Below are 24421 nucleotides of genomic sequence, written 5' to 3' on the forward strand. Positions count from 1 at the left end.
GTTTTACAAGAAACCTGAAACAAGAAATATTATGATTTTTTGGGGGACAGAAGGAAAGAGGTTAGCAATCGGAGACAATGCAATCCACAAACTTTATTATAACTTTAAGCACACTGGCCAAGAATAAATAGAACACACACAACTCCGTAACAAAGGAAGATGAGTTGCATGGGTTTTATTTTCCAGCATCCTAACATTAGCCATCACAACTTTGGGAAAGGGAGCATCTCCAAGGTCACTTCCGTAAGAGAGACGGCACTATGGGTCCAGTCCAAGCTAAGATCTTTTTTTTTATTATTATTACTTTCATATAAATCTTACCTCTGGGTTTTCTAACTTCAAATAATGGTAAGCATATTATCAAGAAAACAACAGATTATGAAAACAATAGTCTTCTGAGTTAGGCCTCTAAAATCCTATCTCATTGTAACAAGGAGCAATCCTCAGTTTTGTCAGAATTACGTATGGATGTAAATTGTTACCTTCTGTCTTCTACTAGGCTACTAACAAGAAGAGCAGCTATGACTACCAGTGACTATGTCTAGAGGCTAGACCAGTGAAGCCACATGTTCTTGAACTGCAATTTTCTAAAAATGGGCCATTTACTAAAAAACTGGACCATGTTTTCTTAAAAGAAAAAAAAAAAAAAAAAGAAGAAAGAAAAAGAAACCCATAAGCAAACACGTAAACAAACAGATGTTTTAAAAATGCAAAAACATCTCACAAGGTCAGAAAGGTAGAAAGTGTGTGGTTTCTGGACACTTTTCAAGACCACTCTCTCACAAAAAATAAAATGCTTCAGTGACAGTCTTGCCTCTTCCAAAAAGATGCCATGTGGCAAAAGAGAAGAAAATAATAAAAACAGCCTCCAGAAGGATATTTTGTTAAATATGTGTGATCTCATCTCTCTTCATAATAAACACTATAAACAAAATATTTGGAAAACGCAGTACTGAAACAACAACCTTACAAAGGTATCACTACTTGAATCAACACTGTTTACTCAGTGGCAAACCTGGTATCATTATTTACGCAGATTAATCAAACAGGAAAGAGAATCTTTTGAAAGAAGAGTTTTGAATTCCAAATCACAAACATGTGGCTCTCTATGGTTTTGTTTTCTTTTCAGTTGCCTGTAACTGAAAAAACATGACACTTGCTTTGGCTGTCCTGCTGAATTATAATGCCATCACAGCTGACACACCACAGTTTTGACACTCTAGTCCTAATACAACCTACTGAGATGGTTTGGGATGTTCTAGTTCTTTTTGCTGCTTTTCTTCTGGAAACAATCAGCCCCTCAGAGCTGGAAAAAGGGAACATGTGCCCCATGCCTCAATCATGGCAATACAAATACAGGTGTCTCAGCTTAAAGAATGTTTACTGGCAGCTTGAGTCAAAACCTCAGCTCATTAGTGGAACTAGCAAGGAACTGGCACAAGTGTCTAAAATTGCTATGGAGCAGTTGCCACCAGCTAAAGGGCAAATCTGAGACTTCCACAGGCATTATCTTAAATCACTTTAGCAAAGTGGACCAGAATTTGTTACCTAAAATAAGCACTTAAGTTTTAGCAACTATAAAATATCTAGAGAGGAAACTTAATTCTCTGCAGCACTTCGAACACTTAGAACTTGCATGAATTTCTCAACACAAACTCTGAACTCTGACTATTTATTACCAGGGAAAGCATCATTTTATTATGTGCATATGCCTTGTTATCTTATCTGTTTTGGAAATACTGTTAAAAGCATCCACTCCAAACCTCGGGCTTTCTACCATTGCTGAAACTTGCTGATGACGAGAAACACACACTAATTAGTTTCCTATTTTGCAAAAGCAAGTAGCTCCTCAAAAGCATAAAATAAGAATAATTCATTAATTATATTTCTAAAAAACTTGAAGTCCCAAAATCAAAGGCAATGCTCAGGCAGAAGCTCTTCCCTTCCTTAACAGGGAATTCCAACTAGTTCCTCAGTTGCAGTCAGGCACAATCTACTGCTCAGGCAGAGGCCCCAGGCTAAGCTACTTTACAAAAAGCAAGTTCTGCTTAGAAGCCCACCAGCAACCACGCCAGTCACAGCACCAGGAACCTCCAGAAGGACCCACCGCTTTACCAAATGGGTGGTGACCTTCTGAACTGCACAAAAGCCATCTCCCGTGTGTACTATCAGTTGTCAAAGCTGGGAAAGAAGGGCAAATCAAGACCCTTCTACTAGACACAATGAATTCAATAGCAATTTTCAATCAACCACATCAGCATTCACGACCAGCTCTTACAGGATCAGTATTGAGAGCTGTGTCCATCACTAAACAAAAAACAGTGAAGAAAAATAATTCTCACAGACTGAAGGTTCTAAGAAGTCACAACCTAAAAGAGACTAGAAATAGATTAAATTACCAATATAATATGGAAAAAAATGTGGTTTTAAATCTGTGGTTTAGGAAGGAAAAGTATAATCAATTTTCCTTTGAAATTTTCTTTGAGAAATCTTAAGTTCTTCAAAAATATGAAACCTACTTCTCCTTTCACATGTTACCAGTCAAGAAGAAAGAAAACTGAAATCCTCCTGTAACTTCCACTAGAATGATTTGTGTTAATGTTAGTTTAAAAATAGCATATAATAACAATATAGAACAGTAACAGCTTAGTCATTCCACAAACTTTGTAAAACTACTATATATTTTTCTGGGAAAAGAGACTAATTATGAAGAAACAGCTCTGCAGGAGCATTTTTTTTTTTATGCAATTGCAATTTGCATTTTTATGAAAAGCGGCCTGGGTAATAGCATTTAAAAACACAGATTTCCTGATTTACTGTTATTTAAAAAGTACAGCATGACCATTCAACAGTATGTCAAGAACTAAAAGTCCATTACAGTCGTATTTATGACAAGATCACAACTTTGTCCTTTTGAAAATGTCTTGAGTATTTTGTTAGTCATACAGTCAGCTTATGCTTACTGCCACTTAGGAATTATATTTATAGCTCATAGAACAATAGTCAACAAAAAGGACGAGTCTGTATTTCTTTGTCCAAAGCACAAATACACGTGTTAAATGTACAAATTTAAAATGTGAAAGACTTTAACAATTCAGCGATCAAGCTAAAACATTTATTGTGCTACAACTGGTGCAGTTATAAGAAACTAAGAAGAAACATGAGTGCAATGCTTTTCAGATAGGCAAATGGCTAACAGCCATAAGCATTACTGAGGGTGCTCTAACCTCTTATTCTATAACTATTTTCAATTATTTCTTACTTAGCCAAACTAAATGTACCATCTTAAGTCTGAATGCTTAGTATCTGTCTCTAGCTCAATTATTTCAGAAAACTTTACACCAAATACTTTTTCCGTTTCTAAGAAATAAGACTGGGGAAAAGGACTTTTTTGCCTAAACTAAAATTCTAGCAAACACTCTTTTAGGCCCAAAATTTACAGCAGGGTCGAAACCTGGCCTTTGTGTTTGTGATGTGATGAATTGATAATTATTTAAAGATGAAAACCACAAGAAATTGGATTAACTGGACAAGAGGACTTCATCTCAGAAAAACACAGAGTAGATAAAAATGGCTAAACAGAGATTAAGAGAGGGAGAAGGGAGGGAAGGAGGAAGAGAGAGAGAGAGACACTAAGGTCAGAGATTCTTCTGGGGTAAACCTAGAAAACCAAACTAGAAGACAGAAAGAATTCTAAAATACCAGAATGTGTCAAACAAAGTAAGCAGGAGGAGTGGCCACTGTCTAACAGAGCAAGGGTTCCCAAACCACATCGAAGCGATATGCAGCCCACTACAGAGCCTGCAGGAGACACTGCCAACTCACAACACTCAATACTCCTGGCATTAATATTTATGGCATTTGGCAAAAGTAACTCAACAAAACCCATTTTCCAAAGCACAATTTTCCACAACTGAAGTCAAGATTCTAGAAAGAAGAGTTGTCATTCCTTTGCATCCGCAAGTATCTGAGAAACCCTCTGCCAGAATGTCTCATCTTCCTTCCAGTTACTGTTCCATTAGACTCAACGTACAAGTCTACCATTTAAAAAGACGTTTCCAATCTTGCTAAAGACCTATCCAAGTGTCAGATAGTGAATTTTCTGGGTTTTGCATTTTTAAATCCTAGGAAACAACATACAACCACATTAAAAGGACATTATTCCTACCTTTCCCCCCCCCCCCAACTTTCTGAATGATTGATTTTGTAACCCCAGTAACATTCCTTTGTCTCTTTTTATCCACTGAGGTCTCCCAGGGTCCAATGTGGTTTTGTATGCAGCTGTCCTGAATTTGTATCCAGAATTATGATGATTTTGTATTTTCTGTGTATTAGCATTCCTCTACTATAGCTACACAAAAACCTCAGACTGTACTAACTGTCACCAACTACTGGTTTTGGCTGCAGTACTAAGAGTCTGTTACCTATGTCCAGTTTAGTGGAAATTTTGTGATTAGTTACTTTGTTGTTACCTACTACTACAAAGCAAACAAAGAACTCAAACTATGTTCAATGATTGCATTTTTTCATATTATACAATTTGTAGAACATTGAAAATTATAAACCTTAGAGACATGAAATCACGATGTATCTAATCACTAACAGATAAGCAATAACAAGCATGTTTTTGGCTCAATGAGCAGGGATTTAGCTGCCAAATCCCAATCAACACTAACTGGATTGTCCTTAACTTCAGAACATACCACTGACACCAAAGGAATAATTTATTTCAACAAATACATATAACTAGAATACAAGTCCCAAAACACCAAGCAGAAGAAAATTAACCTCATCAATAATGCTAGTGTTATTGTTACAAATAATTTTTTTCACTATATAAGCAAGAAGCCTGAAAATCTCATGTTACCGCAAAGGAGGAGTAAAAGAAGAGATGAATCAAAGGAAGACTTCCTAATTACCAGTATATTTTTATAAGATACAACTTTCACTGACATTTATCAAGGTTGAACAGTGAATCTACCACTCCACATTTTAAAATGATTCCACAGTGACTGTGGTTTTCCTTTGGTTTTTACTTTGCAAGTACCAGTAGCTGGGGAGGCAGCTGGTATTTTAAATTCATGTCAATGAACTACCATAACAGTATAATTATCTTCCTCAGTGTTATAAGATAAGACTATTATGTTTGTGATGTTGGAGGAGTTAAATGTCATTCTTATTGTCCCCCCACTGAAAAATACGCTCGCAGTTATAGGCGGCCAGTGCTTAAATAGCATTCAGGCTTGCATAACAAACTGTTTTCCATGAACACACTGCAGGGAAAGTGTCTTTTTGTAAGATAATCCACAAAGTAATCCAGGACAGAAAAGGGGAGAGAGAGTTTCTTTACTGCAATTTAGTCTTAAAATATCCCCAGAGATATGAAATGCTACTTCCCTCAACAGAATCTGTGTCCTCGCATTTTAAGACAAATGAAGATAGCTTACAGAATAAACATTCAGCCTCCATGAATGTCTTAATTTAAATTGAAAGGCTGAAAAAAAAGTATTTTTATTGCTGCTGTTGTTATGATGGCAAGACCGAGTGAGCAAATAGTTTCAAATCCAAGTTCTTTAGAGATATTCATTAGCAGACATTTGAGGGAAAGACGACTTATACAGATCTGTATTAATTTTAACATTTCTCCAAAGTTATAGTGAATCCATAAATTAAAGTAGCAATAATTTTTTTAGTCAAAATTATATATTAGAAGAAACTGCTTGAATACATTTTAGGAAGACATGCTATCAAAAAAAAAAATACTGGTGGTGTTGGGTTTTTTTCCTCCAAGCAGACTTTCAAGATAGCCTTATCTCACCAAATACCACCACCATCCCCCCCCAAAAAAACCAAAACCAACAAACAAAAACACATGCAATGGAAATATTATTTTCTCATTCTGTTTCAGCATGGTATTGTGGAGACTGTGGAGACTGTTGTATTTGAAAACTAAAATGAGCAAGGACAAGGTTTGTAGAAAGAGATAATTTCTGATACTAGAGCAACTAATTTGTTTGGAAAAGCTTTCGGGCACCCATGCCCTTCTCCAGACATAGCCAACTACAGTAATCTCTTACCAATACACAGTTCCTTACATATCTGCATTCTGCTTCAGTTCTGATAGTACACTTGAAGTTTCGCTAAATTACAGCTACAAGAATTCTTCTGCCACAAAAAGAAGGACTTAGTTTTTGTTGGGTTTTTTTTTTCCCTTTGAGATTTCCCTAAATTGAACTTGAATCAAATTAAGCTGCAGCACAGATAAAGCCATTGAAGTAACAGCTTGATTCCCTTATTTTTCTACATTTTCTGTTTTACAGAGATTGCGTACCAAGACACCAAGAAATCATCCACTCCTTATATACACACTAGCCTAGAGGAATGCCCAACTATGAATATACAACAAATACACCAAAAAATCCTCGTTATATGCTATTTACCCCCCAAAATGAAAATAATATTCTTCACAGGCAAAATCTGCTCACAGAAAAAAATAAAAGAATCAGACAACTGCACTTAGGAACTTCTCCCACTCTATCATCAATCACTTGTCTAGTTTCAAAAACCACCAAGATATGAAGCTATGTTAGACAAGAAAGGCTCCCCTGAAAAGAAGTCGATAAAAATCAGAACAGGAACAACCACAACAGAGCCTACACATGTTATATCTGCATTTATCAGTTATGACAACAGCCAAATAAAACTGCTATACTGTTGCAAGCCTTCTGTCATACACATTGCAACTGCATACACAAGCAAGAACACAAAACATTAGTCTGTCTTCTTACAGCGAACAAGTCTCACAGAAAACATTTCACTCCATCTCGCAGGTTTTCAGAGTTAACTGCTGGGTACACAACAGCATCCTATAGGAAAGCTGTTATGGGTGTATGGGCAAATTAATCAAACTGAGTATTTGATTCTCTCTTCTTTAACCTTACCTTTCAGTTGCTGAGCTAAGAAAAACACAAAATGTTCTCTCTTTTACCTTTTTCAAGTACCACCATATGTAAATTCCAAGGATAAATTTATTATTATGGCTTATACCAGTAACAACAAAACCAAACAAAGCAAAAAGGCATTTTCTCATGCCCTTCTGTGATCTTTGCAAACATCTGTGTTCTTCCTTAATCCTATCCACATTCCATTATGCAAACATATTAAACGGGAATTTTTGGTGAAGCACATCAAACACACTGTAAAACCCATGGAAAAAGAAAATGGATATACAGTAAGGTCTTCTGGGATTTTTTCTAGCTTTTAACCCAGAGTGCCTACATTTTCTAGCACCTTTGTTCCCTTCTGAGACGTCTGTAAATGCCTTTTGTAGTAAGTTACATAACAGCTTTATGTTGTGCTGATATGTTGGAGAAAAATGTGGTCATCTACCTTAGTTAAGGTTCAGCTGAATGCAAAATAAACATAGTAAAGCAATCAACCTTGGCGTATCACTGAAAACCTTCCAATTTCCACTGTTAGAACAAAAAAAAGGGTTTTTATTAAATCTAGGGGATTTATTGAATCTGGTTTCTCTGACTCTGTCAAGACACTGAACATGAACTTCCAATAGGAGCTACTGCTATTGCAGTTCTTTGTAGTGGCTCAGAACGAGTTTCTAAAATACACAACAGCAACTAAAAATATATATTTAAGCTTACTTTTATGGTGAAAGATATAGACTAATTTTTAAGCAGGAATACAGTCAACTGTACCTGAAATACATAAAAAGCTAGGTGAGTCAGATCATCCTTTACAACACAAAGACTTCTCCTTAACTTCCTATGTGCCTGAAAGTCTACTGACACTTAAGTTGTCAACAGCAAAGCTCATTCTCAACTCAGGTTGTATCTCCGCGCATCTTGCCAAGCACAAATAAACTGCCTGTTCCCGAACTATTCAAAGGCACTGAGGCACTTTCCTCGGAGCATGTAGGAGACTAAGGCACCTGACTAACATCTTTGTGCCCGAAGTTCGAGGACCATTTAAGCTGACATAAATTCAGGCTGCAGTGATCTGTCCTCCTGTATGCTCCTGCTCCTCCTTTATGCTGATACTGGCATTCATCTGACATCCTGGTGAGCCACCCCTGTTTGAAAAATTAGCAGAAAAGTAACCCAGAAAAAAACGTAATACCACAACACAGGCAAAATACTCAGCAAGAAAGGTCTTTTTGGCAGGTCAGCATCCTAAAGCAACCTGAAAATGAAAGGAAGATTTAACACAATAGAGATGACAGCACTAACACTGCAGTAACGTCAATTTACATAGGCCTAGACTGGAACAGGAATGAACTTTAAAATGTTTGACTCCCAGAGGATACTCTCTTTGGTTTGAGGACAATAAAAACATTCACATCCCGTTAAGACTGACTATGTTGGATAAAAACTTGTAGCACCAATAACAAAGTTTTTCCGCAACAAGAAAAATCTAGAAATCTGCTCCTAAATTGCACAAGTGCACAAATGCAGCACTTTAGATATTTATAGTGAATGTTTTTGAATAAAGCTAGATAATCTGCACAGGCAAGCAATACCTTTATCACATTTTCAGTATATTGCAGATATTGGCACACGTAAATAAATCCATATAACCCATATGAAGTCAGAGCAGATGATGGCTGCTATAGAGAGATAGCAGAGGCAGTAGGGCTTTTCTGGAAGAACAGTCATTATTACAAACATCCTTTCTTACTAACCACAAGTGCATATTATCCAAACTGCTGCTGACATACAGGTTGGGAAAGAGGGGGAAGGTTACAGAATTTTTGTTTGCTTGTTTACATAAAGATATTCCACAGATTATTCCTGGAAAAAAACACTATAAAATGTAATTACACTCAACATTAAAATCAAACATATTAAAACCAAGCCAGAACATTGTTGAAGATTAAAAAAAAAAACCACCACCATACTTAAAATTTAAAAGCTTCATGGGTAATAAGTCTACAATCCTAGAAATCTTTGCCCCTGCTTTTTCATATAGAAGGAAGCATAATAAATGCATCAAGACTTTTACAAGAAAAAGAAAGGTCGGTACTCCATGTATTATGGGATCGCATGTGGGGGTAAAGGAATTTGGAAAACAATGAATGCCTAGTCTTCAACAGAATGTTGTTCCTTCAAGCATTTTTAGTATGAAGCATTAAAGTTGCAACAAGTAATTTAAATAATGAAGTCTAAACAGTTACTTTCTGGGCATGACCTTTTCAAATTAAGGTTCTGGTTCTGGAGTTATTTCTGAATCTGCTCAATTTCATCCATGCAAGCAATTCTACTAAACTTAATGAGACAATTTATGTACAGGAAGTTAAACACATACTTAAACGCTACAGATGAAGACATTTTACAAACATAAAGCTTTCCAATATAATCTGTGATTTTATTTCATGTAGTGGCTATGTCAGATTGATCATACCCTTTAAGAAGGCAGGCTACTTGCTTCGTCTTCTCCTTAAAAGCATCCCTGGATTTTTTGGTTGCTTCTTTGTTTTGATTTGGGCTCTCTACGATTGTGAGGAAAATATTCCAAACAGACAGAGGCAAAAGGGGAGTTCTTTATTTTTAACATAAAGTATTCTCCATTTCACATGTCTTATAAATTTGCCATTACCATTAGGACGAGTCTATTTCCAAATGGGGTGGGAGGGGGAATCACGCCATAATTAATACCAGTATAGTAAAATCCAGGAGACCCTTAGCAGAATTTTGTAAGCCACTGTATCTTTAAACACATAGATATAATGATTTCTCTGAAAATTCTATTTCTTTAAAAAAAAAGAAAGGATCTTACTGAGATCTTCTAAAGCTACACTTTTAGAATGAACAAAGACAGATTACGCGCAATTATTACTTCAAAGAATTACTTAGAGTAACAAACTTGAGTGTTGTTTGGTTTATGCATAGTCAAATAAATTAGGGGACATTCAACTGTTTAAAATAATGTTTATTAACAACATACATTCAAAGAATTGTTCTGAAATACCCAGCACAAACACATACCAGCTGACAATCACTTCATTTTCAAATCACTTTATATTCTGATTTAAGGTCTCTCCAGCAACAAACGTGATATTAAAACAGAAAGTTACATAACAGAAACCACTCTCTCTTTACCCACAAAACGATAGCACATAATACCACCTTCCTTTCACCCGAGCAGACAGAAAACATCTCGATTCTCTAAGAAAAGCAGCCATTCCTGAAGAGCCTACCGAGTGCCACAGCGCTTGCCCAGGCGTTGGCTGCGGCACCTTTTCAACAGGCAGTAAGCTGTAAGGCCCCGGTCAAAACGGGCAAAAAGCCCCACTGCTTTCCAAGACCCCTCAGTCTTTGTTTTCCTTTGAGGTCGCGGGTGTACGTGCCTCAGCTAACAGTACAAAGGTGGGCGAACGGCAACCAGTACCGCCGTTTTCTGCAGAGGCGACTCGGGAAACAGGCACGCACAAACACCCCCAGCACCCAGCCGGCCTCCGCTGCCTGCCCAGCGGGAGCGGCCGCTTGGGCACCGGCTGTCGGTCGGGGCAGGGGGCCGGTGCTGTGCACGTCCGTGGGCGGCATTTTAAGCTGCCCCCGCTTTCTCGAAGGAACCGCTGCCCGTTTCCAACGGCCGGGGCCGCGGGACAAGGCCGCAGGGGTACGCCCCGGCCGGCTGCCGCCCGCCCGGCCCCGCGCCATGCTCCGCTCACCGCGGGGCCGGGTTAGCGGGGCTGCCAGGTGGGCCGAGGCCGCGAGACGGAGGCGAGGCCGCCCCCCCCAGCCGGAGGTGCCAAGGCCCGGCCAGCCGGCAGCCGGGCGGTAGAGCAGTCCCTCCGCTTTCCCGCCGGCACGCTCCGCCTCAGGAAAGGGGGATTAACCCTTCCCTCGCCCCTGCCGACCGCTGCGCCCTTTCGCGGGGGTGAGGCCGGCCCCGCTGCCCTCAGCCGCCCTCCTCCCCACGGCCGGACACGCGCCCCGTGTGCGCGGCAGTCTCCTCCTCCTGCGGCCCGACCGGAGGCGGGAGGGGGCCGGGGCCGGGCAGGAACGAGGGGAGGGGGGAAGAGGCCAGGCACCGCGGGGCAGCCACACCTACCTGTCTTCTCGTGGTCATAGCCCACCACGATGAAATAGTCGGCCAGCCTGGCCATGGCTGAGAGGAGCCCGCCTCAGGCCTCACCACCCCTGCTACGGCGGCGGCGGCGTCTCCCGGGAGGTTCAGCATCCTCCCCTCCGCGCCCGCTGCAAGGGAAGCGGCACCACCTCAGCCATGTTGGAGGCGCGGGCGCGTTGTGCGCCTGCGCGCCGCCAAGACCGCTGCGCCGTGACCCCGCCGGGCTGGGCGTGGGCTGAGGGCTCGCCGGCGGCACGCGGCTGAGGCGGCACGGCCCCTCTGCCCCGGGCCGCCGGCTGGCATCGGGGGTCAGCAGTGCAAACGCTATCGCCTCGCTTCGCAGCCCACCGCGGGCGGGGAGGGTCCAGGCGGGGGACCCAGACCCTCCCCGCCCGCGGTGGGCTTTGTCTCCTTTCAGCCTCCCGGTGAAGTACCCGCGCAGGGCCGGAACAATTTCTCCCTTAAAAAAAAACGCGGCAGGTCCGACCGATCTGCACACTCGGGAAAACTCGGGTGCCTGAGCGGGACTTCACCTCACCGCCCTCTGCGGGGAGCTCACCTGAGAGGAGCTGCCGGGGAAGGGCATCGCCCCCGCTTAGGCTGTGCGAAAATAAAACCCGGCGGCGAACTTAACGCCATCCCCCGCGAGCTCAGCCTCGGGAATCGAGACTTAGGATGTTTCCTGGTTACGTTTTGTCCGGGATGTGCGGAACATGCCGCCGCGGGGAAGCCGGCCCGCGCAGCTGCCGCGGCGCTAACGGCCCCAACGGCGCGGCTCGCGCGGCTCGGCTGGGCTCTGTGGCGGTGCCCGCCGCCCGCCTGACAGGCAGCCGAGTGACGGGGAAGGGATTTCAGCCCCGGCCCTCTCTCACATCAGCAGTGGCGACCCCCGCCGCTGTCCCCAGCAGGCGCGGCAGCGGCGCCCTGAGGAGGCTGCCCTGCCCTCCGGGACGCGGCGCGGCTGCCCGATCCTGCCACCTGTCGCGTCCTCCTCTCCGCTCTGGCCGACGTGGGTGCCCCCTTCCATGCGGGTCGCAGCACTTGGGGGTGGGAGCCTGGCGGTGGCGTTGGCTACTAATGGGGCGACGGCTGGCAGCGCCTCGACGTAACCCTCATGGCCTCCGACGTGCTGGTCTGGGCAGACGCGGCGGCTGCCAGGGCGCTCCGCAGGGCAGCGGGGAGATTTCGTGTTGCTATTTATAACGTGCAGATGAGGCCGACACCTTTTGGACTCCCACCCTCGAAAGCCTGGCGGGCTTGCCAGCAGTCGCAGAGATGCTGGTGATAAACAAGGTGTCTGACAGAACAGCGCTTGGTTAACTGGCAGAGTCTGCCAAAACGTTCTGATAAGCTTCCACGTACGTCCTGTTTGACAGCACAGAGAGAACAAACAACGCAAAGGACATCAGTTGCACTACAATGAGGAGCTGCAGCAGCCGTGGGTACCCTGGTGCAGATGGAAATTTAGCAAATTCACTGGATTTGCTCCTGACAATCCACCATCGCGAGGGACTCAACAGACAGTCATTAGCAGTTTCACACAGAAATTTCTGCTTCAAACATGAAATTCTTACACCTCCTACTTAGCTGGGACATACCGATGCAGTGTCTTGCTGATAACCCAGAGGCAAATTGGTCGACAAGCCTCGACAATCAATTACAGTGTTCTCGCTTGTGCCTTCTCAGTGGAGGGCAGCGGTCGAAATCTCGTTGGAGTAATCAACTTCATGGCTCAGCTGTTTTGATGTCAGATGCCATGTAGAAAGTTCTAACCTTAATAAATTGCTTGTTAACTTTAGGAGTAAAGAAAAATGCGTAATACATACATCGAAAATATTGAATATACTTTTCAAGAAAGAGATGCACTCTGTGGGGTGAGTCACTTCCTATACTAGGTAGGACCTAGAAGAAGGAATACCTTTCCTAAGTTATGCACAGGCATTTTGGTTCATGATCCTGTAGACTTTATTGATTGAAACCCACAAAGCTGTTTTCAAAACACTGAGCTTTTTGATTAAAAGCATTTCTGAAGTAGCAACAAATGAACGCGAATCTTAATGAAGCCACACATTACCCCTGTGAGGTGGGCAAGGATAAAGCTCATCGCCATAACTCCGAGGGGAGAATGCTGCAGTTGTTCAACAGCACAAAGCCAGGACATGCAACAGTTTACAAAAGCAATGGATAATGTTCTGTACAGCTAAACCTGGAGGGAAAGTTTAGAGACACTAAGAAATTACCTAATTTGGAGCTGAAATGGAACCTTAGGGTTATCATATCTGCACTCATAAAAAGGTTCAATATGTAATAACAAATCTCACCACTTAAGTCCCACTGCTCTTTTAAGCCAGCACTTCTAGCCGGAGAATATCACATAACACTTTTCCCAGGGCATTAACAAATGCTGGATCAAGAAGAAGATGTTACTTATTGTTTCCCCAATACTACTAGCACCCACTTTACAGTCTTGCTCTTTCTTTCATCTAGACCAGTATAACCAAAGCTTGGTTAGTTTATAAAGCATGTTGTAAGAAGTGGCATGTCTTAAGTACTCACGTAACAGGAAGGGCACTGGTTCATCTGGGTTTGAACACGGCTGTGTACCTGCATGGACAGCAAAAGGAGTCAGTTATCCGTAACTTACTTCCTTAACTTCCCTTTAGTATAGAGCAATCTTATGTTCTTATAGGACAAATGAGGAAGTGGAGCAGACAGATTGTTTGCTCACCTAAAGTCTAATGCAAAGTAAACTGAACTTTCAGCCAGACCACCAAACCCATAATTCCCTCTGTTGCAGCAGAGTAGCCTGGCTCCTCATAAGAGATGAAGGGGCTTACAGAGCAGCGGCTCTGGGTGGACATCAAGGCCTAGGTCTCCAGAAGGACCCAGTCAGCAGCCACATATTTATCCTGGGGCAAGAACTGTGGGGCTGCAGCCCCTCCAGGAGACTGAAAGCGCACAAGTGACAATGTTGCCACACTCAGACTGTGCGCTTACCACCAAAAAGGTGTGAAGGTTCACAGTATCTTCTAGTCAACTCCTCCTTCAGGAAATATAAAGGTCACACTCTGCCTGCAGTCCCTTAAATCAGTGTCACCCCACCCCATGCCAGAACAGGAAAGCAGCCATGACCCCGACCAGGTTTTCCCCTAACGATATGTATCCCACCCTCATTTAGGAGGCTTTATTTAATGTACTCAAACCTAACAGACGTAAAGCTCACCGAAAGCACCTCCAATGGGACTAGCAGAAATGGGATCGTCCCTTGTCACTGTCCCCTCGGCACAGACAAAGCTGGCTGAGTGCATGCACTAACATGTGGAGCTTGACTGAGGTTTTACACCCCTCATGGGGTGTCATTCTTCTATTAGTATCATCTTTCTGCTGATTTCATACAGCCTGAAATATAAACAAGTATATTCATACTCATGGCATACGAATTCAGTAAAATTTCTTTAAACCCAAAATGAAACACGCAAAGGCACTTCCACTGGCTTCAAACAACAATTTTCTTGCATAATCAGCACAGAATATTTGCCTCAAACTGATTCCCCAATGATGCCTACAGATTTTGGACCTTTGCTTTTGGAATAAAACTCAGCCTGAATAAAATGCTGTACAGCAACTAATCTTCATGATCTCCCTGCCAGAGCAGATACATATTGTCAAGTCTTTTGTACATATGGCAACACCGAGAGGTTGAATGACACCGCCCAAGATAATCAGTAAACAAGTACAAGAGCTGGATGTTCCTCCAGGCCAACTTCCCCACAATGGATGAGGCAGCATCCAGAGGAGACCCTACACTTCAGAGGAGAGCCCAGGCTTGCTGAACTGCATGACCTCAGAGTAATAGTTTGTGAATAATATTTCCATGGAACTTTCTGTATAACTTTTTTCGAAATAGAAACTCACTATTTACAAAATAATTTTATAAGGGGCCACTGTTACCTCATAGTACAAATTCAGTGACTATTGCTTATTTCAAAACTGTACAGGAATGCAAGTGCTTAGGAAGAACAAAATGAGCATCTGAACAAAGAACATAATGTTTTGTGTTAAATTTGAACCAGCTTTACCTGCTGAAGCCCTTTCACAAATCACATCAGCAACAAACTGATAATTTATGTGCCAAGGTTTGCCACCCTGTGAGTTTCAACGAGCTAATTTTGTATCACTAAAACGACAGTTGTAGTCACTATGGAAGTCACATGTGAGTGTGTTACTACTATTGTTACTATTCCTAAACCAATATAGGATTCTTTCTGCATTGTTTGCCTAAAAGTATACAAAATGCACTTTCCGTTTGGCCAAGAATTTTAATGAGGGATTTTCCAGCATTTGAGGAAGTGTGTGATTTTTTTACTGGAACAGGAGACTTAATCTGAACCAAAGCAATGCTCATGACACAAAATCCTGCCTTCTCATTCTCAAAGGCTAGATTCAGTTTCAACTTCTGCTGATCAAAGAAACGCTCGAACTCGCTCGAGCCTGAGCTGCCTCCTGAGGTCTCTAAAATCCAGTCATCGTGGTCTGATGCAGTTGTGCAGCTCTGGCCACGATACGGTCCCGTTCTAGACCACCTATTTTCCCATTTCTTCCCCCCTGAGTTTACACCCCAAGCCTCTCGCTCTGTGCAGTTCTGCTCCGGAGCACGGTCCGCGGGGGGGCAGCGGGACTACGGCCCCGCGGAGCTGCCCGAGCCGGCGGGCGGAAGGGACGAGGGGGAGCTCGGGGCTGACCGGCTCCTGCTGCGCCCCCCGCCTGGGGCAGCCACCGCGCTGCCCCGATGGCTCTCGGCGCCTCCGGAGCCGCCGCCGCGTCCCGCCCCGCGCTCTGGTCGGGCAGGTGCGGCGGTGGAGCGGATCTGGGCTTGCCCCGTCGGCCAGCTCACGGCCGGGCAAACTGTCCCGCCCCGCGGGAGCCGCGCCGGAGGCTCGGGGGAGAAAGGCCGGCTGAAGGATGCGGTAGGGAACAGCTAGAGTGAGTGACCCTCTCTGCCGGCGGTGCTGGCGGGTGCCGGCGGATAGTGCGGAGAGCGTCGGAGGGGCGGCAGCCGAACGGGGTGGCGGCTCCCGGGCCAGCCTGCCCCCGTACAGGTAGATGCCGGAGACAGAAGCCGCCAGATGCCTGGGTGCTGCTGGTGAGGAAGGGAGCACCTTAGACCGAGTCAGCCGTGCACAGGAAAGTTTCCGTCATCCCCTTGCACATACCTCTCCAGGGTGTTGTTATATACCGCGGCTATCTAGAAAGGCAGAGTCACGAATACATACCTAATTTTTGAAACACTTTGCCTGGGGCAAGATGTAAGAGAAACATCTCGCACACGCCAGTCTATTCCTTCCTCCCTCACAAGTATCTCTCGCTGGGAAGGGGATCCTGACGCCCCAGGGCGCAGGTCTCCTGGCCATTTACCTCGGTTCCGCTGAATTTGCATTGCGACAAGCAAGTGACAAGCAAGTAGAGAAACAGTCCCTCTGGTGCTGGCTTCCAGCACCCCCCGCGAAGCCGGACATCTGTATTTCTGCTCCCTGCAGGAGCAAAGATGTTAAAGACTGTAAAAAACCAAAAAGGTGGGCAGACTAAGGTTTTGCTGCTGGCCAGCCGGGAGAATGCTGTTGGAGACCTTGATCCCGCACTGGGTTAGCTTTATAAGTAAGTGCGCTCACGTATGCAAAGGTTTGCGGATTGGGGATAAAACGACGCACGGGAAGTCTTCCCTGGCGTCCATAACCCCAAGCATTTCAGTGACCCTGTGTTTGTCCCAAAGCAATACCGCTTCCTTTGTTCAAAGATACAGCAGTGCGCTCTAACCTTCATCTTCCAAAACTATTTAAATTGTGATTTATTTGAATCGATCAAGTAAATAATAATTTTATTAGATAAGAAATGCACCCAAGTTGAGTCATAAATATTAATGATGTCTGATTTGTCACCTCCTTACTTATGTAAAGAAGGCTGGCATTCATTACAGTTACTCATTGTAATTCACATTGTCCAAATATGGGTTTATTTTTGGAACTTCGCTATTTGATGGATTTGCATGGATTTTGAAATTGATCGGGTCTAGTTCCTACTCCCCTGCTTTCACCCACCCGAAGTTAAGATGCCTAGAATGAGCAATTATGCTACAGACCGTGTAAACATAATTATATATCGGCAGTTAAAAAGTCCGTCCCCAGAAAAACAGACTGAGGGGCTTAACAGATTTGGCAAGTTATGCCATGACTCGGAATCCACACCTAAAAGCTGTCGTTATAATTAACAAAATACCAAGGGGGTTGTTTAAGATAATTTTCAATAATCCTCTTATTTGTACCCTAGTATGTGTTGCCCCCAATCCACGCTAGAACGATCAAGAAGTGCTTGGGATGTGGGGGTGGGGGTAAGTGTCAAAGAAAAATCGCCCAGCCACGCCAAGGTCCACCCACTTCCCCCGCGCTGCTCTATAAAAGGCAGCGGTGGAGCGCAGCTCGGCAGTGGTTACTTCAGACACACAAAGAAGGAGTTCTCGCTCCTCAGGAAACCCTGCAAGTTCGGATCGCTACTACAAGAACATTTGTCTCAGTGGATTATCCTCACTGTCAGGTAAGAACTATTTTTTTTCCTCCTTCAACAACAACCACAAAAAAAGGTGCAGGGGAGGTGGAGAGGAAGTAAAAATCTACTAAATCTGGACTGTTTTGAAGAGCTTGGAGTTATGCTGCAGAGTCTTGCACTGGCTCTTGGCATCAGCTGCAGTTTACAACATAAGATCCAGAACTATCTGGTTCTGCGTGTGAAGTGGGAAGATGAGCTATCAGGGGATAAACTTCCAGGCAGCAAAACACTTGCTGAAGTTTGGAAACGATGCGTCTGATAGCCAGTTCTCTCTAATCTCATGGGTTTGCTAAATCCTAGTGCAAGCCGCTGGGGGTATTCTGGAAATCCGGCTGGTTTTCAGCCGTCTTTGCAAGTAAAACTCTCGACAAACGTAAACTTTGGAGGCTCTGTTATTTACTCTGTGATAAGTTGCTGAGCAAATATTAGCTTCTGGTTCATATTGCACACACAGTCCCCGGTAGCCTAGGGGCTCTCCGAGGGAAGGAGCTCTCTGGAATCACCAGAAATAAAGGACAGACCTTACTTGACTTTTACTAGCAACCACGCTTACAGTTCTTCTCTTTTCCCTCCACCAGGAGCCCAGCCAGAATGAAACTAGTTCACGTAGCCCTGCTCTATCTCGGCTCTGTAACCTTCTTCGGGGTGGATGCTGCAAGGGTGGACATAGCGACAGAGTTCAAAAGAAAGTGAGTATCGGAGCGCGCCCTCCTGCCAGCGCCCAGCCCCGCTCGTGGAGCCGCGTAGCCTCCGCGCCCCCGCGCCGGGCTCCGGCCGTGATCGGAGGGATTGGATCCCCTGCGGGAATTGCACAGCTCCTAAAGGCCTCATGCCCTTTCAGGAAACATCAAAAAAAAAAAAAAAGAGAAAAAAAAAATCTCGGCGCTGGCAGAGATTATCGCCCCTCGAATCTATTTGGGTTGGCTCCTGCCCTGCAGACTTGCGCTAACAGGCTGTCCTCTTCTCTTGCGCTCCTTTCAGCTGGACGAAATGGGCACTGAGCCGAGCCAAGCGGGACGTGAAGCCTTCGGGCGCACTCCGAGGGCTAGGGGCAGCCGCCGACGTGCAGCCGCTCATACGGACCCAGGACGTGAAGGAGGATCCCCGAGTCTCGCATCCCAGGTAAATTCCAGCGCCTTCTGGGCTCGGGCACTTGCTCGAGGCAGTGGAAAGTTTCAGGGTCCCCTCGTTGCTGGGTGTTTAGGCTTATTCTCGCTATAGATCCCCCAAGCCCCCGAGACAGGTCCTGCCCGGGCTGCACATCGCGCTGAAAGCAGCCTCCCGCCTCCCTTTCCCCACGCTCTTCAGCTGGCAGGAGGTAGCAGCGCCTTTACTGTGGAAGTCAAATATAAATAGTAACTTGAGCTCTGGATCCATAGATAAAGTAACAGCCATAAAACGGCGGGGCCCCTCCTCCCATCGGCAGCAGGCTCTGCTCTGCGACCAGATCGCCCTTCTCCCGCCGCTCGGCGGAGAGCAGAGCCGGGGAGTGGTAGGGGGGAGTTTTGCACCGCCGCGACGAGCCCGCCTCCAGTCTGGGGGCTCCCTGCCCTCCCCGCCCCGGGCCCACTGGGTCCCCTTCTCCGGGGCCCCACTGCGCTTTTCTCAAGCCCGCTCTCTCTCTTCCTGCCTCGCAGCAGCCGGGAGGATGCTCACATCCGCGTCAAGCGCTACCGCCAGAGCATTAACAGCTTCCCCCACTTCCAAGCCATCCGCACGGGGTGCCGGTTCGGGACGTGCACGGTGCAGAAGCTGGCCCACCAGATCTACCAGCTGACCGACAAGGACAAGGACGACGCCGCCCCGGCCAGCAAGATCAGCCCCCAGGGCTACGGCCGCAGGCGGCGCTCCCTGCCCGAGCGTCGCAGCCCGGCGCGTTCCCCCCGGGCCGGGCGGCGCCCCCGGACGCGGCGGGCGCAGCCCCTCGCCCCCGTCCTCGGGGTCTGAGCGCCGCACTACCCGGCCGAGGCCGTCTCGGATGGATGGACTGAGGCACGGACGCTCCGGACTCCCGCCGCCGCTCGGATTCGTGGAGAGCGCCTGTCCGGGCGGGACCCCGGCGCGCCCTCCCCGGGCCGGGGGCGGCGGAGCGGCGGGCCGCGCCGCCGGGGCCCGGCAGGACGAGGGGCGGCCGGTCCCGCGGCCCCCGACTGCGCCCGGCGCGGAGAGACGGCGCGGGGAAGCTGTGAAGGCCGCGTCCCGCTGGGGACGCGCAGGGGCTGCTCCCCCCGCCCGCCGCAGCGGCGGGGCGGTCACTGACTCTTTTACCCTCCCCGGGCGAGGCACCGCCGGCTCCTGCGCCCGCCGCCGCCTGGGACTGGAAGGCGCCCGGCCCGCGGCTGGCAGAGGCGCCGCTGCCCCGCCGGCCGCCATGTCGCCCCCTGCCCCGCCGCTGCACCCGGGGGGGCCGGGCCTTCCTTGCTGGCGGGCTGCGCTCAGAGCCGCCCCGGCCCCGTCTGCCGCGAGGAGGGGTTGCTCAGGGGAGCCCCGCGGCCGGGGGGACCCGCCGGCGGGCGCCGGCCGCTGCGCGGCACCCCGGGCCCGGGGTCCGCGGCCTCGGCCTCGCCCTCCGCCCCCAAGTATGTGAGGGTGCGCGTTCAGCCCTCGGCAAGGACAGGTCGCCCACATCTGCTCTACCCTCTGCGTTATCTGCACCCGGCAGGGAATCGGACACTCACTAGTCCCTGCGGGGACTGCGATATACTTGAACGTCACAGAGAGGAAAAGTGCAATTGTACGTGGTTTTTGTTAATTATAAGTGCGGTGTGTGTGGATCATGAGATACGTATCTATATTTAAGATTGTCCTGTGTCATGTCTTGTTTGTATCTTTTTTTTTTTTTGGAAAATATATTTTATTTTTATACGTTTTTTATATATATATATTGCATAAGGGCATTTTAAAACATTGTATCCCCTCTATTTTTCATATCGTGAATGTCAAACGTTAAACTCTTTTTCCATACCTTTTTTTATCTTGCATTCCAGACTGGTGGAAGATGTAGAGAATGTATCAGCTGTTCTCCATGGGTAATATGTGAAATAAAATAAACACTATTACATAAAACAGTTCTGTTATGTTGTCTTTAGTGGGGCAGGTGGTCAAGATGAATGATTTTTCACTGTGTTCAGTCCTACCCTTACTAACCTAGCATGGCAGTTCTGTGACAGACTAAAACTCTTCAGTTACAGACTTTGTTAGCAGCCACCTTATCTAGTCAAATCAAGTAAACTCAAAAGCAAGCATGCATCTTAAAATCCCGGGGCAGATCTGTTTAGAAGGCTCTAAGGCCTTTTCTACCCACATGTTCCAGCCAGGACTGAAACGTGTCACAGCTTGGATTGATCGTGCAAGTTTATTTTTTGCCCTAATTAATCAGAGAAACAACTGCACACTTCAACATTGCACAACAAAGTAACAGATTTATTGAGGGAGCACGTTCCAAAAATGGTCATGGCAGCTTCCAAGGTTATTTATGTTGAAGGATTTCCTGGGCCACAGTTCAGGTTAAAGTTAAACGGTGACCGGTTCAGTGCAGGCAGAACATCTTGGATAAAAGCTTAGCATTAGGGATTTTGTTGTTTTGTTCTTTTTTTTTTTGTTCTCTCTTTTTTTTTTTTAAAAAAACCCCAACAAATTCCAACCACAGACCAGAAAACAAATGGGAAACTGAATCTTATTAATGCACCAACAGCACCATCTATTGGTGTCTACTCTGCACTGCAAGAAAACAAACATTAAACAAGTGTATTTGAATAACATCTTGGGTAAAACATACAATTTCACCTATTTTACAGTATCTCTGAACATAGTTAACATATACAGGAGAGGACTGGGGAACAGCGGCACTAAATGCTGCTAGAATAAATGAATGGGCATATTTTTTTTACCTAATACTAAGTGCTTAAGGAACATATATTTACAAGAAAAATTTAAAAGAACTGGCAGTGACGCCTTTCTAGGAATATTGCTGCAAAAAAGCTTGGGTAGGAATCCACTTGACTGATACCTGGCATATATTCATAATGCTTTTTCTCCCCAAAGTTTTGAAGATCTGCTCAGAATTGCCTATTTTTAGTTACTTTTCTAAGCATTTTCAACTAAGAATTTTGGAATCTTGAGAGGCAGGTTTTCCACTTGAAATATTCTTTTTTAAGAAAGTGCATAGATATTGACACTTGCCAGTTTTAATTACCATCTGTTTCTTAACAGCTGGAAGAGAATTTACCTCTCTACTGCTGTTGGCCTTTCTGATCCAGATTTTGTAAGATGTAAGGGGTGACAGCAAATGCATGATTTTCAGCGCAGATTACAGCTGCCAGCTAAGAAACAAGCAAGTGGCTATTCTCAAATCATGAAAGATCTTGAGATTAGAATTGCTGCTTCTAAGTTTTGGGGTGCTTGCGGTGGGAAATTACAATGTGTAGGTGAAAGCGTGATCTTACTTGAAGTGCATAGCACAACTGAAATTACTTCAACAGAACCATACAATTTAACAGCTACAATGTTTTACTGGGTTACACAGCTAGCATCTTTGTCATCTACACTTGGGACATAAGGCTGGATTGGGCTATAGCGTGGTTAAGTATGTACTTGCCAACTAGCTACTTTTGTTTGTATGGATCTTTTCTTCATTTACTGCCCAAGTCCCCACTTAAAATACCTTTTCTTCCCTCCTTTCCCTTTCACTGATAGAAAACAGTTCACTCAAAGCTGAAAGATCCTTGGGCTAATCCGACGGGGCTAAAACCAGCAAGCTGGTGCTGGATGGCATAATTCTGACCTTACTGGAGCTTAGTAAGTGCAATTTCTGTTTGGAAGGATCAAGAGCACCACCTGCCGCGCTTGTAGGGAGAAGCAAAACTCCACAGTTGCAATAAACAGCAACTAAAGAAAAGAAAGATTTTTTTTTTAAATTCCCTCCATCCCCCCCCCCCAATCTCCCAAACCATGTCTTTTAAAGTGTAAAGACCAACACTGCTGAACTAGACATGCCAGAAAATAGTGAGTAGCCCTATACCTGGAAGACAGCACATTCTTTGAATGTATGGAGCTGAAAAGTAAACCCTGGAAATACTATGACCGTGTATTTTAGCTAACCTAGTTAGGCTAGGCTAGATAGGATGGAGGAGAATGACAGAACAGGCACGGACTCTTTCCCATTGCACAGCTAACCCTATATCCCAAACTGAGTTCCAGATTTTGGGGAACTGGTCTGTAAGGGCTAAAATATATAGAGATAGCATTCTCCTTCCTCATCCATTTCTGCACCTGCCTCAGGTGAGAGCTGTCCAGGTGAAAGCTCTTCCTCCTGCCCAAGCAGGGGACATTACTGAAGAACTTTGGCTAATCATCTTTTCACTACAAACATCCCACAAAGCAAAATGTTGGGCACTAACCTTTAAACAGTAGTTGAAATCCATACATGAACTAGATTAAAATCTCTGCTGCTTAAAACATGACTACAAGTTCAGTTCAAACAAGGTTCTAAATTAAAATTAAGTTTTGCAATGGTAAATATGTATTGGAGAAGGAATTCATCCTTGTCCACCAGACTGTTCAAGAGCAGATGCCAAAGGAGTGGTCAACATTCTCAGCAGAGCCTCCACAGTGAAGTGTCAGAAGATTTCACGGAATATTCTTTATGAGTTATTATTTTGTTTTGTACTTACCCTAGAGACACCCTATGGCAAAGAAAAAGCACTTCACTATAGACAATTTTTTATTACCAAAATAGATTCCAAAGGCTACTTTTATCTCAGAAAGATTTTTGTGGCTCCATTATTAGTGCTATATGGAATGGTGGCAAGGGGCCTAAAATGCTCATATACAAGCATTTTCCCATAAAGTCCTAGTGCAGGTCCCCTAACCTTGAAGAGGGAAACACGTAATTATTTTTCTTTCTCCAGTTGGTACCAAAAAACTTACTTTAAGCAGCCACATCACATGCAGAACTGCGAAAAATGTTTGTTCTCCAGTTATATCAGAAAGTGGTCGAAGAATTCTGCCACTGTTACCTAGGAACAACTTCTACTGTATCCAAAAAGTAAAGACACTGGTGTACTTTCAGATGATTATCAAAATCTGCAAAGCATCTTGGTCCGTGCTAATAAGAACTGCAGTCAGGTGCCAGATATAAACTTTTTCTGCAAGTACAATGACAGAAAGGGGAATACTAATGAATACTTTGGCACATACGAAGCCTTTTCTGGCTCATTTAGTACCCAAAGGACAGAAAGTCATAATTAAAGCCAATAATGGCAACTCCAGACAGCCATCCAAATATTTTCCTTGTGCTGTCAATATACCGTTTTATATTATCTCACATCATTCTTAAGTAGTATAGAACATACAGGCATCAGGAGAAAAAATTCCAGCATGACTGAGTACAACCAATAACTAAATCCAATTATGCCTAATTAAACTTGTTTATTGTGTTCACAAGGGTTTGCTTTTATTATCCAAATATTTCTTAAAGAACAGGTTTTTTCACCAAATAATTTGTGTCCGCTTAGAAATTGTTTTAATTTTTAAATACTTAATTCTTTGGAGCGGGGCCGTGTATCCTTCATGAGGAGAAGGAGCATAATTTGTTCATGAGGTAAAGACCTTTGCTGTGTAAAAGCCTTTTTATTACATGCTATATACACTAGTCAAAATGCTTGATAACTATAATGTCTCCAAATGAAAAACAAATGGTTCCATTAAGACTAGAATCAATGTTAATGATTTGATA

At 44.8% G+C, this 24421-nt stretch overlaps 2 protein-coding genes across 2 annotated transcripts in view; one reads left to right on the plus strand and one right to left on the minus strand.

Annotated features, from left to right (window-relative positions):
- The window catches only part of SBF2 (SET binding factor 2), a 320494-nt gene that overhangs the window by 265223 nt on the left and 30850 nt on the right, over positions 1 to 24421 (minus strand). Inside the window, exons 4-5 of the mRNA XM_075163145.1 lie at positions 14309 to 14484; positions 13642 to 13689 (exon numbers count right to left, since the gene is read on the minus strand). Coding sequence (XP_075019246.1) covers positions 13642 to 13689; positions 14309 to 14393 — 133 coding nt within the window. The 5' untranslated portion in view covers positions 14394 to 14484. The remainder of the gene's footprint in view (positions 1 to 13641; positions 13690 to 14308; positions 14485 to 24421) is intronic.
- Positions 17518 to 19655, plus strand: ADM (adrenomedullin). The gene is made up of 4 exons (XM_075163156.1): positions 17518 to 17673; positions 18264 to 18374; positions 18667 to 18807; positions 19323 to 19655. Exons 2-4 carry the CDS (start codon positions 18277 to 18279, stop codon positions 19630 to 19632), a joined length of 549 nt encoding a protein of 182 aa, XP_075019257.1. The 5' UTR covers positions 17518 to 17673; positions 18264 to 18276; the 3' UTR covers positions 19633 to 19655.

Source organism: Calonectris borealis, chromosome 14, assembly GCF_964195595.1.
Source record: "Calonectris borealis chromosome 14, bCalBor7.hap1.2, whole genome shotgun sequence".
NCBI lineage: Eukaryota > Metazoa > Chordata > Aves > Procellariiformes > Procellariidae > Calonectris > Calonectris borealis.

Coding starts and splice junctions, on each gene's coding strand:
- ADM (XM_075163156.1), top strand. CDS start 18,277: ATGAAACTAGTTCACGTAGCCCTGCTCTATCTCGGCTCTGTAACCTTC. Junction 18,375..18,666: donor GCGACAGAGTTCAAAAGAAA/GTGAGTATCGGA, acceptor CGCTCCTTTCAG/CTGGACGAAATGGGCACTGA. Junction 18,808..19,322: donor CCCCGAGTCTCGCATCCCAG/GTAAATTCCAGC, acceptor CCTGCCTCGCAG/CAGCCGGGAGGATGCTCACA.